General features: G+C 35.4%; 1 protein-coding gene across 1 annotated transcript in view; it reads left to right on the top strand.

Moving 5' to 3' along the window:
* GLP1R (glucagon like peptide 1 receptor) overlaps nucleotides 1-12,872 on the top strand; it is a 98,522-nt gene that overhangs the window by 20,583 nt on the left and 65,067 nt on the right. Inside the window, exons 2-3 of the mRNA XM_070949862.1 lie at nucleotides 1,167-1,232; nucleotides 9,095-9,160. Of these exons, the coding sequence (XP_070805963.1) occupies nucleotides 1,167-1,232; nucleotides 9,095-9,160 (132 nt within the window). The remainder of the gene's footprint in view (nucleotides 1-1,166; nucleotides 1,233-9,094; nucleotides 9,161-12,872) is intronic.

The raw sequence follows: 12,872 nt of genomic DNA, 5'->3' as shown, positions 1-12,872 counted from the left end.
AATACAAAGGAAAATAGTAAGAAAATAGGGGAGGAAAAAGGAAAGGGAAAAGTGTAGGACAAGGGGAAAAAAGAAAGAAAAAGTGTTGACTTCCGACTCCCTTTGGTGTAATAGAATAAGATAATAACATCAAACCTCAACTTTTTTACTTTTACATAATAATATAAATACTGAAATATAGGTGTTTCTGTAACAACAACCTTATTTATCAGTAAAACCCAAAATCAAAGTTTCATTTTTTCCACTTCAAACACAAAGTCCAGAAGTGGTTTCCAAATAGAAACAAAAGTAATTGTATTTTTTTCTTTGATAAAAGCAGTCAGTTTTTCCATGTCTACACTAATCAACTTTTGCAACTATTCACACATTGTAGGAATCCAAGTGTCCTTCCATTTTTTGTGTAAAGTAAACTTGCTGCCATCAACATATATAACATCAAAGTTCCAAGTCTTTTTCCATTAAACCCAGAAGAAAAGTTTCTGGTTTAATTGTTATATTCACTTTGGGAATCTTCTGTATTAAGATGTAAATCCTACTCCAATATTGCTTTGCTTTATCATATGTCCACCATAAATGTACTGTTGATAGCTGATAACACAGTTTCTTTCAGCTGAGCCTAGTGAATTTTTTAAATCTTAGTTTAATTGAAAGATAAAAAATAGCATTGAAAGAATTGGTGTTTTAACATGTTCATTAACAAATTTGTTGACTGAACAGGCATTACAGAATTGGATCTTATACTTCTGAAAGCCTAGTGACACTATAGTACAGCTTGAGAATTTGTTCATTATCTTTGCCTATGGCATATTTTTATTCTCCCAAAGTGTATGGGAATGGAAGCGGGAGGCAAATTATGTCATTTTATTATTCTCCTGCATTCAAAATCCTTTTGCAATCCTGCAGCATATTCTGAGTATCAGAGGAAACTAAGTATGAAAAATAAAGAGTTCCATTAATTCTGGCTGAAAATGTCAAAAATAAAAGTTAAAACCGTGAAGAAATTACCAAAAGTCTTATTCAGTGGTAAGGTACCTGTTTTATTGACATTTCTAATTCCTGCTTGACTAATCATAAGGAAAGACACCCAAATGAAAATGAAAATATAGCATAGTAGGGTTCTTTTGCCTTATTAATATGTATGTCTCTGTATATTTTTCCTTACTTAGGTGTCTGAACATCAGCATTTGGATCACCTAGCTGAAAAGCTGGAGCAGACTGAGAAGAATGGTTCGGTAAGATTGTCAGCATTCTTTCAGTAATTGTCTCCTATCTAATTCATATACCATTAGTGCATATTTTGTTTAGAGATTTATATATCCAGCATAATTCTATTCAATATATACTAAAGCTCAAGGTTACTTGTTTTCAGTTTAGTATGCTATACAGGTAGTCCTTGACTGATAACAAAAATTGGGACCAGAACATTTGTTGCTAAGCAAGGTGGTTGTTAAATGAGTTGTGCCCAATTTTATGACCTTTTTGGCCATGATTGTTAAGTGTACACTGCAGTTGTTAAGTGAATTATATAGTTATTAAGCAACTGTAGCTCCCAACATCGACTTTCTTGTCAGAATCCAGCTGGGAAAGTTGCAGATGGTGATCATGTGACCTCAGGATGTTGCAACCATCGTAAATACATGGTTACCAAGCATCCAAATTTTGGTCATATAACCATGGGGATGCTGCAACAATAATAAGCATAAGGATCGGTCATAAGTCATGTTTTTCAGTACTGCGGTAACTTTGAATGGTTGCTAAACAAATAGTTGTAAGTCAAGGACTATCTGTATAGACTCAACCTTTATGGTATAAGGTGATTTACAACCTGGTCTCTATGATTTGTTCATTAATTGATTGATTATGTGGCATCTAGTTACATAGACAGATGTGCCAGCAACCACATGACAATCTGTACCTAACTGGTCTTCCAGTGATGTACTCATTACCACTGTAACTGAGTCCAGCCACCTTGTTGCTAGTCATTCTCTTAGCTTTCTTTCCAACTTAACTGGCATTAGAGCCTTTTCCAGAAATACCATGGTTTGCAGTATTCTGATCTTCATATGTACAGACATCATGGCAATTGAATATTTTGGTATTCTTTCTCAATTATCCAGCATGCATCAGGAATTATGTCTTGTTCACTAAATCATTTTGGAAATCCAGGTGATAGCAGTAGATATGGCATTGTAATGCATATAGTACATTAATTTAAATTTAGAATTTAAATAATAGTACAGAATACTCAGGTAAGACTATGGTGCAGTCCAAAATATTTGGCTGCTTTTGTGAACTAATCTAAACATGGAAAGATGCCTGCAACTTCTCTCCCTCTTTGAGACTGTGCTGTCCTTGTGTCAGACAATCACTTGCTAGTCTGCCCAGTTATATGTTTGAAGCTATAAGACTGTGATGGCAAACCTATGGCACGCATGCCAGAGGTGGCACGCAGAGCCCTCGCTGTGGGTACACGTGCCGTCGCCAGCTGCTCTTCTGGTTTCCGGTGCACTCGCTGATCTTTGCGTGTGCCAGAAACCTGGAAACCTGGTCTTTGTGTTTCCAGGGCTCCGGTGCATGCGAAGACCAGCATGCATGCCGGAAACCAGAAGACCAGGTGGCCAGCGCATGCATGCACACTGGCCAGCTGGTCTTCAAGTTTCCAGGGCTGCGGTGTGTGTATGTGTATGCGCACGCGCGTTCTGGTTTGGGCATTCAGTGCCAAAAAGGTTTGCCATCACTGCTATAAGAAGCTATAGAAATGATAACAGAAGTGCTGCTGATATTTGTGTAATGATCAAGATAGTCTTGATTTCTTGATAGTGCAAGTCTTATTTCCTGTAGGAAACAGCTGTGCAACTTTCTAGTTTTCTTCACTGTCTAAGCTGCCTTCCATTTTGTCTTGCTTTACAGCTGCCTAAACTCAAAAAAAATTGCTGTTAAAAACAGGATGTTCAGAGATTAATTGATAGAAACACTTACATGAAAATCATACTCATGACATATGAGAACAGAATGTGACGTGCATGAAACTAATATTTGGCAAATTGTTTTGCTGTTAGTCTCACAATGTTAACATGTCATAATCCAATTAAGCATCCTTAAATGAGTAAGCACTGTGGTATTTATGGCCCAGTTAGGTGGCAGCACATAGCTGAATTTTGCTGATCTTGGAAAACTGAACAAGGTTATAATACTTAGAAGTGAGCTCATCAAGAAATAATAGGATTGTATACTACTAGAGTGGGACTTGAAGCATGATTTCAGAAGGTGGAAATGGCAAATAATAGGAAAATATTAAGGAAAATGCCCAATAAGTCATCAAGAAGACTTCATCATTTATTTGTGACTTTCAAACTTCTGAATGCTTAGTGAACTGAAGTACCTTCTGGAGAGCAGTCTTTCAAATCAGATTGGTGGTGAAAGTGGCTTCTTTCCCCTAGCACTATTTCTCCCAGAATAGATGAGGCAAAGGTACTTTGGCTTCAGGGATGTAAGGACAGATTGATGTATGTGAATTCCTCCTCAGAATGCAGAATAGGGCAAATGTTAAAACAGTTGGATGGTGAAAGCAGCTTCACTCCATTTACAAGAGAAGTCCCATGCATGCATCTGTTATCTGAAAATCAGATACTGTACATGCATTAATATGCAAAAGTAATTTATGCACTTTTGGCATCCATCCCAATATGGTGTTTGCAAAATTATTTCTGAGTGTTTAAAACTACTTAAAATAATCATAGGCGGAATGGCTAATTAGAACTGATCAGTACACTGAATAAATGGGCACTGGATCCTGAGCAGGGTGACAACAGGTTCAGAGGAAGTTATCCTGGGTCATAGATAATGAATTAAAGCAAGCAGCTTCCTTTGTCTGAAACAGTAACTTTGAGACATAGTCTTATTCTTCATTTGCAATCACTTGCCATTAGGAAATGCAAGACCCATGAAATTATATACTAGAGATTATGTTTAATAGTTTTGTAATTATTCTTTTACTGCCTTGTGTCTTCAGCTTAGCTTAGACCTAACAGTTTAAAGTTGGCATGGCCAAAAAAAAAAAAAGTAGTGAAAATATAATAATAGAATGTATTTTTCAAAGAAGGTTTGAAGCTGAGAATTATTGTGCTGCTCCATAGGCTTCATCGTTTTAAATTGCTCTTGTTTGTGCTACAGACTCACATTTTTTTCTAAATTTATTAAAATAGAAATAAACTGATGTGTGAATCATAACAAATGTTCTACTTTGATTTTTTAAAGTTTTATTTTAATTATATTTAGGTGCTTTGTACCTTGGTGGAAACTTGGTGGAAAATATAGTAAATTAATTATTCACAATGACTACAGTAAGATTTCCAAAATTCCACACATCTATTGGCAAATAGGTAGAAAGGAAGTGTTAATTATCTAACCAATTCCAGTCTGCTTTCAAGCCAAAAAACCTTTGATTTGCTTTACTGCCAACTATTCAGTGGGAACAGGATGAACATGAATATCAGTATAATCAGTATCATTTCATACCCTTAATATTTGTATCTTGCTAGAATGTTTGGGAATTGGAATGCTATTTCTGAGAGCTCACTTCTTTCAAGGTTAGTTTCAGTGAACAGTATTAAGAGTTCTGTTCATGGCAGGTGAGATTGTAAAGTCTTGAAGAGTTTCATAACTTTTCCTCAGTATGGCAATCTATCTTCCCATTCTGTCTGAATTGGGTGGGATATGGGTTGACTGCTGGTGGCTGGAGAAAATGATGACACTAATAAATCGGTGTATATTGCAGTAACTATGCCTGTTGGCTCACAAATCAGAAGCCGACAACAAACTGTGACTTCTTTCTTTATTGTATTCTGAAATTAAACCAAATAGAGTTCCCAGTTCAGACAATATGTTAAATGAGCTACAAATAAAATTGCTGTGATTTGCTTGCAAGCAGATTTTTAGGGGTGGGGGTGGAAATGAATCATGGTGTTTTCCCATGTTCTGCAGATTGAGTCTAAAACCTGAGTGGATTACAGAAATTATTTTACATTGAAATAAAAGTTGTTGTTGACTTTTTTGAAAAAGTATTGTAATCAAGATTAAGCAGGCATAATACTATACATTCTGTCACATACTGTATTATCTCACTGTTTACATCTATTTCCAGTTTCTTATTCTTTTTGTATTATTCCTTCTACGTTGAATTTTAGATTATAAACCTATCTAGGCAAAAAATGGGACATATTTCCTGAAATAGCTCTGCTTTTGATATACTTACTTTCTCTTGTTTGCCAGAACCCAAGGTATGTCAAGTTACCTTCATCATCATCAAAAATTCTGTCTGGTTATATTTCTTGTATTGCAGAGTCATGTGAAACATAAGGCTCTTCATAGCAGACATGTAATCTTTATAGTTTCGATTTGATTGAAGTTGTTTTAATTTTTATATTTCATAGAAAAACAGGTAGTCCTCAACTTACAACAGTTCATTTAGCGACCACTCAAAGTTACAACAGCATTGAAACTTATGACCATTTTTCACACTTATGACTATTGCAGCATCCACATGATAACATGATTTACATTCGGATGCTTGACAACTGACTCATATTTATGACAGTTGCAGTGTCCCTGGGTCCTGTGATCCCCTTTTTTGACCTTCTGACAAGCAAAGTCAACGGGGAAGCCAGATTCACTTAACAACCATGTTACTAATTTAAGAACTGCAGTGATTCACTTAACAAATGTGGCGAGAAAAGTCATTAAATGGGGCAAAGCTCACTTAATAAATTTCTCATTTAGCAACATAAAGTTTGGGCTCAATTGTGTTTGCAAATTGAGGACTACCTTTATTAATCATTAATGTAGGTCCACTCTTGTGGATCTTATCCTGAGAGTTGTATAATTGCAATGGTATAAAAACAATGAAATAAGCTTAAACTAAAATAGTGGCATTCATTGAAATGCATTACTGAGTCATTGCTGCTGGCAAAAAGAGATTAAAAAATGATGTATAATCAAGAAGCCTGCTATGAGTGGCATTGCAGTATCACTCTGAAGGAACAGGATTTTGCCCAGAATTTTTTTAAAAAAATTGTTAAGGATATTGTTGAGTGACACCCGAAGTTGTGGCTTATGAAGCAGAGTACCATTAGAGTTTTACGCACGGAAACGGTTTGAGAGTAATTGTGAATAACATACAGACAAACTGGGTTTTATAGTATTTTACTTTTAGGGAAAAGCAAAATCATAGTCTATTATTATTATTATTATTATTATTATTATTATTATTATTATTATTATTCAGATGAAATTTTATAATTATGTAAAATTTATAATTATATATAATTTGGGTTTATATAAAATTACAGCACTACTGCGAAAATTGGGATTATAGTTAAAATGGTTATTTCATCCCTCTATTTCCCTTGTCTAAGGAACAGATTTTCTGTTGTATATAATCCAGCTGTGGTTTGCACAGTGCTTTTGGAGAACCAGTGGAAAGGTATCACACTTTACTCAGACAGATGCTTAAATTAGAAGGCTTGTAGGCAAAGATTTGGAGACATAACTCTCTTGTCTTTTTAGAAGCATTGGAGATGGTTCTATGGAAGTCTTTAATAACAAAGAAAAGCAGCATGATAAATGGTAAAATTCATACCATATATTTAGTGTAACCAAGATTGAAAGTTTCTTTCTCTTGTCCTTGCATCACAGCAGGCTGAGAAGCATTGATTTCTTACTGGAAATAATAGTTGATTCCCATGAATTGTTATTGTAATGGACCAGTCTTATCTCAGGCCTTCTTCTGACCACACCCATTCAGAGAAGAATAAGCCTCTGCCTATTAGGCATGAACTCTTGAAATTGCTTTTGATGGAATCTGGCTGAGTTATAGTTATGGGAATAAAAACTGAAGGATTGTCTTCACATAAGCAGCCTTAAGGGAGAGGTATTCATAATAGACTGCTTATGCTGACCGCAAAATGACAAGCTTTGACATTGTCAGATAAATAAAATAGCTATGTACTTGCATCAAAATTATCTGAAGCAATTGTGTCAGTTGCATAGTAACATCATTATGCATGTAGCATCATTGTCTTCCTTCTTTTGCTACCATAAGCATTGAGCTCCTGAAGGAAAGGCGGCTATCTATAAATTAATAAAATAAATGTCTTTTTATATATTTATATATTGAACCACATGTTGGGTTATAGGGAATTAGGGGTTTTCTGTCTTGAATTAAATATTTATATTTTTAAATTTCTTTGATGTATTCCTTAAACATTTTAAAACTGAATTTCCTTTGTAGGCTTACTACAGCTTTTTTCCGTTCTTTCACCACTCCAGGGACATGATGTGAAGATTCCATCAAACAGCACACATGTGTGTTTTTAATTGCACATGAAAACTAGTTCTGGATCCAATTCTGCAGTTGAGGCCAATATTATTCTGTAGGAAAATTACTGACTTGCTTATTTATTATGGTTGTTTGGGTTCCCTTTTGTTCCTTTGTTTGGAATAATTTCCATTTTCTGAAAAGAAAAAAAAGCTGGTAACAAGTTGGTAGTTTCATTTCCAGAAAGATTCACTTATCTTTTTCATTCAAGTTTTGAAGTCATTTTTAAAAATGTAACCTTATCACCTAGAGCACAGCAAAGATTAAGCTATATATTGGATATCCTGCACAGCTCTGTTAGATTTCTATTTCCTTTGTCAGATTTTATTATTGTTTACTTAGAATGTTATTTACTGTTAATATGAGGAAGGATTGTGATTATTTTTTTATTCCTTGCCCACTTTCTACTGTACACTTAGCTTACTCCTTTACAATCTTATTACTGTATAATTTTGTCAGTTGAACTGAGAGTCTTCCTTCTTATTTATAAGGCTTTGTCACTGAAATAGGAAATAGAACATGGACTATAGAATCATAGGGCTGGAAGGACCTTGAAGGTCTTTTTTTTATATATTTGTATTTTATTTTATTTTATTCAGAACATAGTTAAATAGAAAACACAAAACTCTATAAAAATCCAAGAAGACATAAATGAAAAACCACAAAACAGTCAGAATGTTAAAAAGCACATTATCAGTGCGCGGCAAACCTGTGGTAAAATTTTTTGAGACCCACCTCTGTTCTTAACAATAGCACTTATATAGTGCTTCTTAGTGCTTTACAGTCCTCTCTAAGTAGTTTACAGGGTCAGCATATTGCCCCCAACAATCTGGGACTTCATTTTACTGACCTTGGAAAGATAGAAGATTGAGTCAACCTTGAGCCAGTGAGACTCAAACTGCTGGCAGAATTAGTTTGCAGTACTGTGTTCTAACCACTGCACCACTACAGCCACCAAGGCTCCTTTTTTTCCTATTGCAGCTTTTCTTTGTCTTTTTACTTGAACAATTACTTACTAGCTCTTGGACCATAATCTTTGCCCACAATCTGAAATTATTTGTTGCTAAATTAAATATAATTTGTTATAATTAGATATGTTACTGTTAGAGATAAAAGATATATATGTTTAATTGATGAGGGTCAAGAATTTTTTATGCTCTTCTTGATATATGAAATATTGAAGTATTTAAATGTATGGATAGTTGAAGTCAACAATACATACTGTATTTAAATGTGAACTTGGCTTAGCCGATTAGCTGTTTCACTGTTGAATGCCTAATTCTCATTATTTGTGTGGAGGATACAAGTTACTCACTATGTTTATTTTGTGTTTCAAAGTGAGAACAAGCCTTTAAATCAATATTTCAAACTGTTGATGGAAGAACACAGAAAACTGTGAAACTCAGGTGTAACATAGTTAAACAATGTATTCAAAATCCCTTTGATGATGGCCTGTTCTGATGGCCTTTTCACCTTATTTTGCCACTAAATTGTGTTCCTCTTCCCTAGAAGAAATGAGCCCTCAGTTCATTACAGACAATGAGCAGTAACTTTGGAGGCTGAGTTATTTTCCGATTTTAACTTCTCTTTCCATCTTATCCAATTCTACACCAAAATGCCTTTTTTGAAATACAAGAAACAAAATCATTGCCTTATTCTTTTTTTTTTATTTGTAGTACAGAGCTTTTGATCCTCAACTTATATTTATCTTATTTCTAGATTGTCAGTAGATTGTCAGAGAAGAAATGGGAATTGCCTATTCCCCAGCTTATACCTTCATCGCCAGTGAGTACTTTATCTTCATTTGCTCTTCAGATAGTGCATCTCTCTTTTTCCACTTCTCCTTTCGTATTCTTTAAATAACTGAGCTCATATTAGCTATTCCAATAGATGAAAACAAGCTCATAAAGTGGTGATGTATTTCATTTGAAGCTGTGATTCATGTTAGTGCCCTCCTGTGCCTTGTTCGCTTTAGTTGCAACCTTTTAATCTTTCAAAAGACTTCTTGCGTCAAAGCAGTGTTTTGTGATTTGACTGGAAAATAATAAACACAGGAAGAGTTGTATAATAGCTGCTAAATGCATCTTCTTATCTAGAACGTTTATCTAGAACATTGTAACATGATCACCTGAAAGACTTGACACCATTTTGGCACCTGGCAGATGAAACCCATAACCCCCCCCGCCCCCCCAAAAAAGCAAAAGAGAGTGAAAGTCCATCTCGGTCAGCTTGTAGTTTCTTAGATTGTGATACATTTTGTTATAGTTTAATGTGAGCTCATGAATGAAAAGTGAAATATAAATCTAATAAAATATAATTGATTGATAAATGATTGATTGATTGGTTGGTTCGATTTATATGCCGCCCTTCTCCGGAGACTCAGGGCGGCTTACAATTCGTTAAGCAATAGCCTTCATACTTTTGTATATACCTGCTTAGTAGGGCTTTCGCCCCCCCCCCCAAAGCGGTGTTCTTTTTTATACAGTTTATTACCCCCACAATCCGGGTCCTCATTTTACCTACCTCAGAAGGGTGGAAGGCTGAGTCAACCTTGAGCCTGGTGAGATTTGAACTCACAGTAATTGCAGGCAGCTGGCAGCTAAGTACTACTTAACAGCACTTTAGTCCACTGTGCCACCAAGGCTCCTAAATCCTTGGATTACAAAGGCAATTGGGACCAGAATTTCTATTGCTAAAGCAATGCAGTCATAAAGCACAATGTTACCTGAATGTGATGCTTAGTATCAATAATTCACGAAATCCCAATTGCTGGTGTCACCTGAAGACTGTATGGGTCATTAAAGGAGAACCTCATGCAATTTCAGCTTCCCCATTGACCGTTTTTGTGGGATGATGGCAGGGAATGCCAAAAGCCATAATCAAGTGTCCACAGCTCACTGCAATATCCTAACTGCCTATTAGACACTAAGCACTAATCTTTTTTTTTAAATTTTTAATAAAAGTTTAAAAATTAAAAAAAAAAGACACTAAGCTCCCAGATCACAATCTCAAGACTACAAGGACGCTGTGATGGCCTGAACTCCAAGGACTAGCCTGAACTCCAAGGATCAATTGTATATTGCACCCAAAATTATTTTTGTAATGTTTGGCTAATATAACAACAAACTTTTGTACTGAATTACTATATTTAGAAAAAATCCTAATCAGCTGTTTAAGTTGATTGGTGTAAAATGTAGAATAGCTGTGATAATTTCTCTTTTATATGGGATAGGAGAATGGGGCTCATTGCATCTCACCCGAGGACAGGTGAGTAAGAAAGTAACAACTAAATTGGATAAAGCTGTGCAAAGCTTTAAAGGAATGCTTTGTTTCTGATGAAATTTCAGAATTATTTTCTAGAAGGATGAAGCTCTTCTTGCTCTTTTGCAATATAGCTGTTACTATGCAAAGAGGCTGAAATAGCTGTTCTTCAGCAAGTTAAGAGATGCCTTCTCCTGTAACCTCAAATCGGGTGGCTGCATTACCAAGTGAGAAGCATATGCCCCAGAGGCAGTCCATAGACAATTTCACTCCCTAAACTTTGGCTGGCAGGTCTTGAAAAAGGCAAGCCAAGAAACCCTTCCTCTCTCTTTGGTTTCCACTGGTTGAAGTTTCTGGGCAGTGCATCAGAGGAAAACAAGTTGATACTGCTGCTCACCAATTTCTTTTTCTTGCCAAGTGGTCAAACCTCCTGTTTGCAGGTGGTCGTTTATTTAAAAAAAAAAATTGCTTTTGCTTTGGGGATGGGTGCTGGTGTTGGAATAGTTTATGCTTTGACTCTTACTTATTTAGGACCCCAACTTTTTTATTGACTTGAATACTCAAGAGGTAACATAGACAACTTAGTATTTGCTTTAGTCAGGACTGTGAAATATTTTCAACCTATGAGATGACAAAATAGTCTGTACTTCAATTACTTTTCCGAATAGAGATAATTCTTGCTTAATGATGGTAATTGGAACTAGAATTTTCATTGCTAAACAACATAATCAATGTTACGTCACATGACTGCATGGCTTAATGATGGCAATCCCAGCAGTTCCCATTGCTGTCATTAAGTGAGAATTACCAACCAATGTGAGGAACATTGCTGCCAGGTGGGGGAGTCTTGCCAAAGTGACTTGCAGCCTTTTCTGCAACCTTCCCCATTGACTTTGCTTGCGGAAGCTGGCAGGGAAGATAGCAGATGGCAATCACATGATCCACAGGGCATTGCAACTGGTGTTACTATGAACTAGTTGCCAAGTCCCCAGATCGTGATCACATGATCACAAGAATGTTGTGTCAGCTGGAATTTCAAGAACTGGTCATAAGTACCAGTCATTCAGCACAATCACAACTTTGAACAATTACTGAGTAAGTGGTCATTAAACAATGACTACCTGTAAAGCAATGTGTGTCCATGATACATGCAATTGGCAGGAGTACTAATCACATTGTTCTGTCATTCTTCCCTTTCTTTGCAGTAGATTCCTTCTTTGTAAGATGTAACTTAGGTTCAAAGGCAAAGAGTTGTTTCTCACTATTCTTTTTAAAATTGTCATTTTACTTTTAATTTCATGATTGTTCCAAGAGATTCAATCTGGATGGGTATTAAATCTGACTTTGGTTCTTGATCATTGAAAAACACTCCTGAGTGTTTCTTGTTTGAGTCATTTATTCAAAATGCATCCATAAGATTTTCAGCATGAAGGCCTGAATCTGAAAAGTGGCAAATACGAATTTGGTGTATTTTCTATTGTTGTCAAAAATTAAAATTGGTTTATAAAATTGGCAATGAATTTCCATTTGATTTTTGTTTCAGTTCTTTATTCAGTTGAATAATTGATAATTCTGAGATTAAATGAAATGTGGTGCCAGAATGAAGAATTTCTCTGATCTCTGCACAATTTGTACTCCGTATCTATCTCATCCATTCCATTGCCATCCCATGTGCAATTTATACTGTCTTTTGCTTTTCACATATTTTCTCATCTTAGTGAAACATGTACTCAACACATTGTCCAATTCTATGAGAAATCATAATGTTCCCAGAAGTACAAGGTAGGTATAAGATCTTCTGGAAGTTTTGTGTTTTGAGATCTGCTTTATGATATTTTCCCTCCAGTCAAGGTACATTCAGAGCCTTCACTAACCAATCTGAGAGTCTTGATTTAGTTAGGAAATTTAAAGACAAAGTTCAAGAAATTATTGTGAGCTTAAAAATTGAATAAAAATATACAAAACCTAATTTCCAACCCACCAGTTTTCATCATGTACACAATATATATTTATTGATTTCCACTGAACTCCCACAATGTTAAGGACTAAAGAAAAACTCTCTGGATTATCATTATGTCACAGAGTCCTCCTGTGTAAGAAATATAGAATATCTGAAATGCTTTCTGTAAAATGGAATGTAAAATGTAATTCCTGATAGAAATGTGGTAATTTAGCAAGAGGGCTTAAGCTTTGATGGAACAAAACATCGTATCTGACATAGCTACTGCTATATGCA

The sequence above is a fragment of the Pituophis catenifer genome, unplaced genomic scaffold (genome assembly GCF_029215685.1).
Source record: "Pituophis catenifer annectens isolate HBS135680 unplaced genomic scaffold, rPitCat1.0.hap2 SCAF_1, whole genome shotgun sequence".
NCBI classification, from domain to species: domain Eukaryota; kingdom Metazoa; phylum Chordata; class Lepidosauria; order Squamata; family Colubridae; genus Pituophis; species Pituophis catenifer.
The sequence above is the reverse complement of the archived record's forward strand: the minus strand, read 5'-3'. Positions and strand labels throughout refer to the sequence as shown.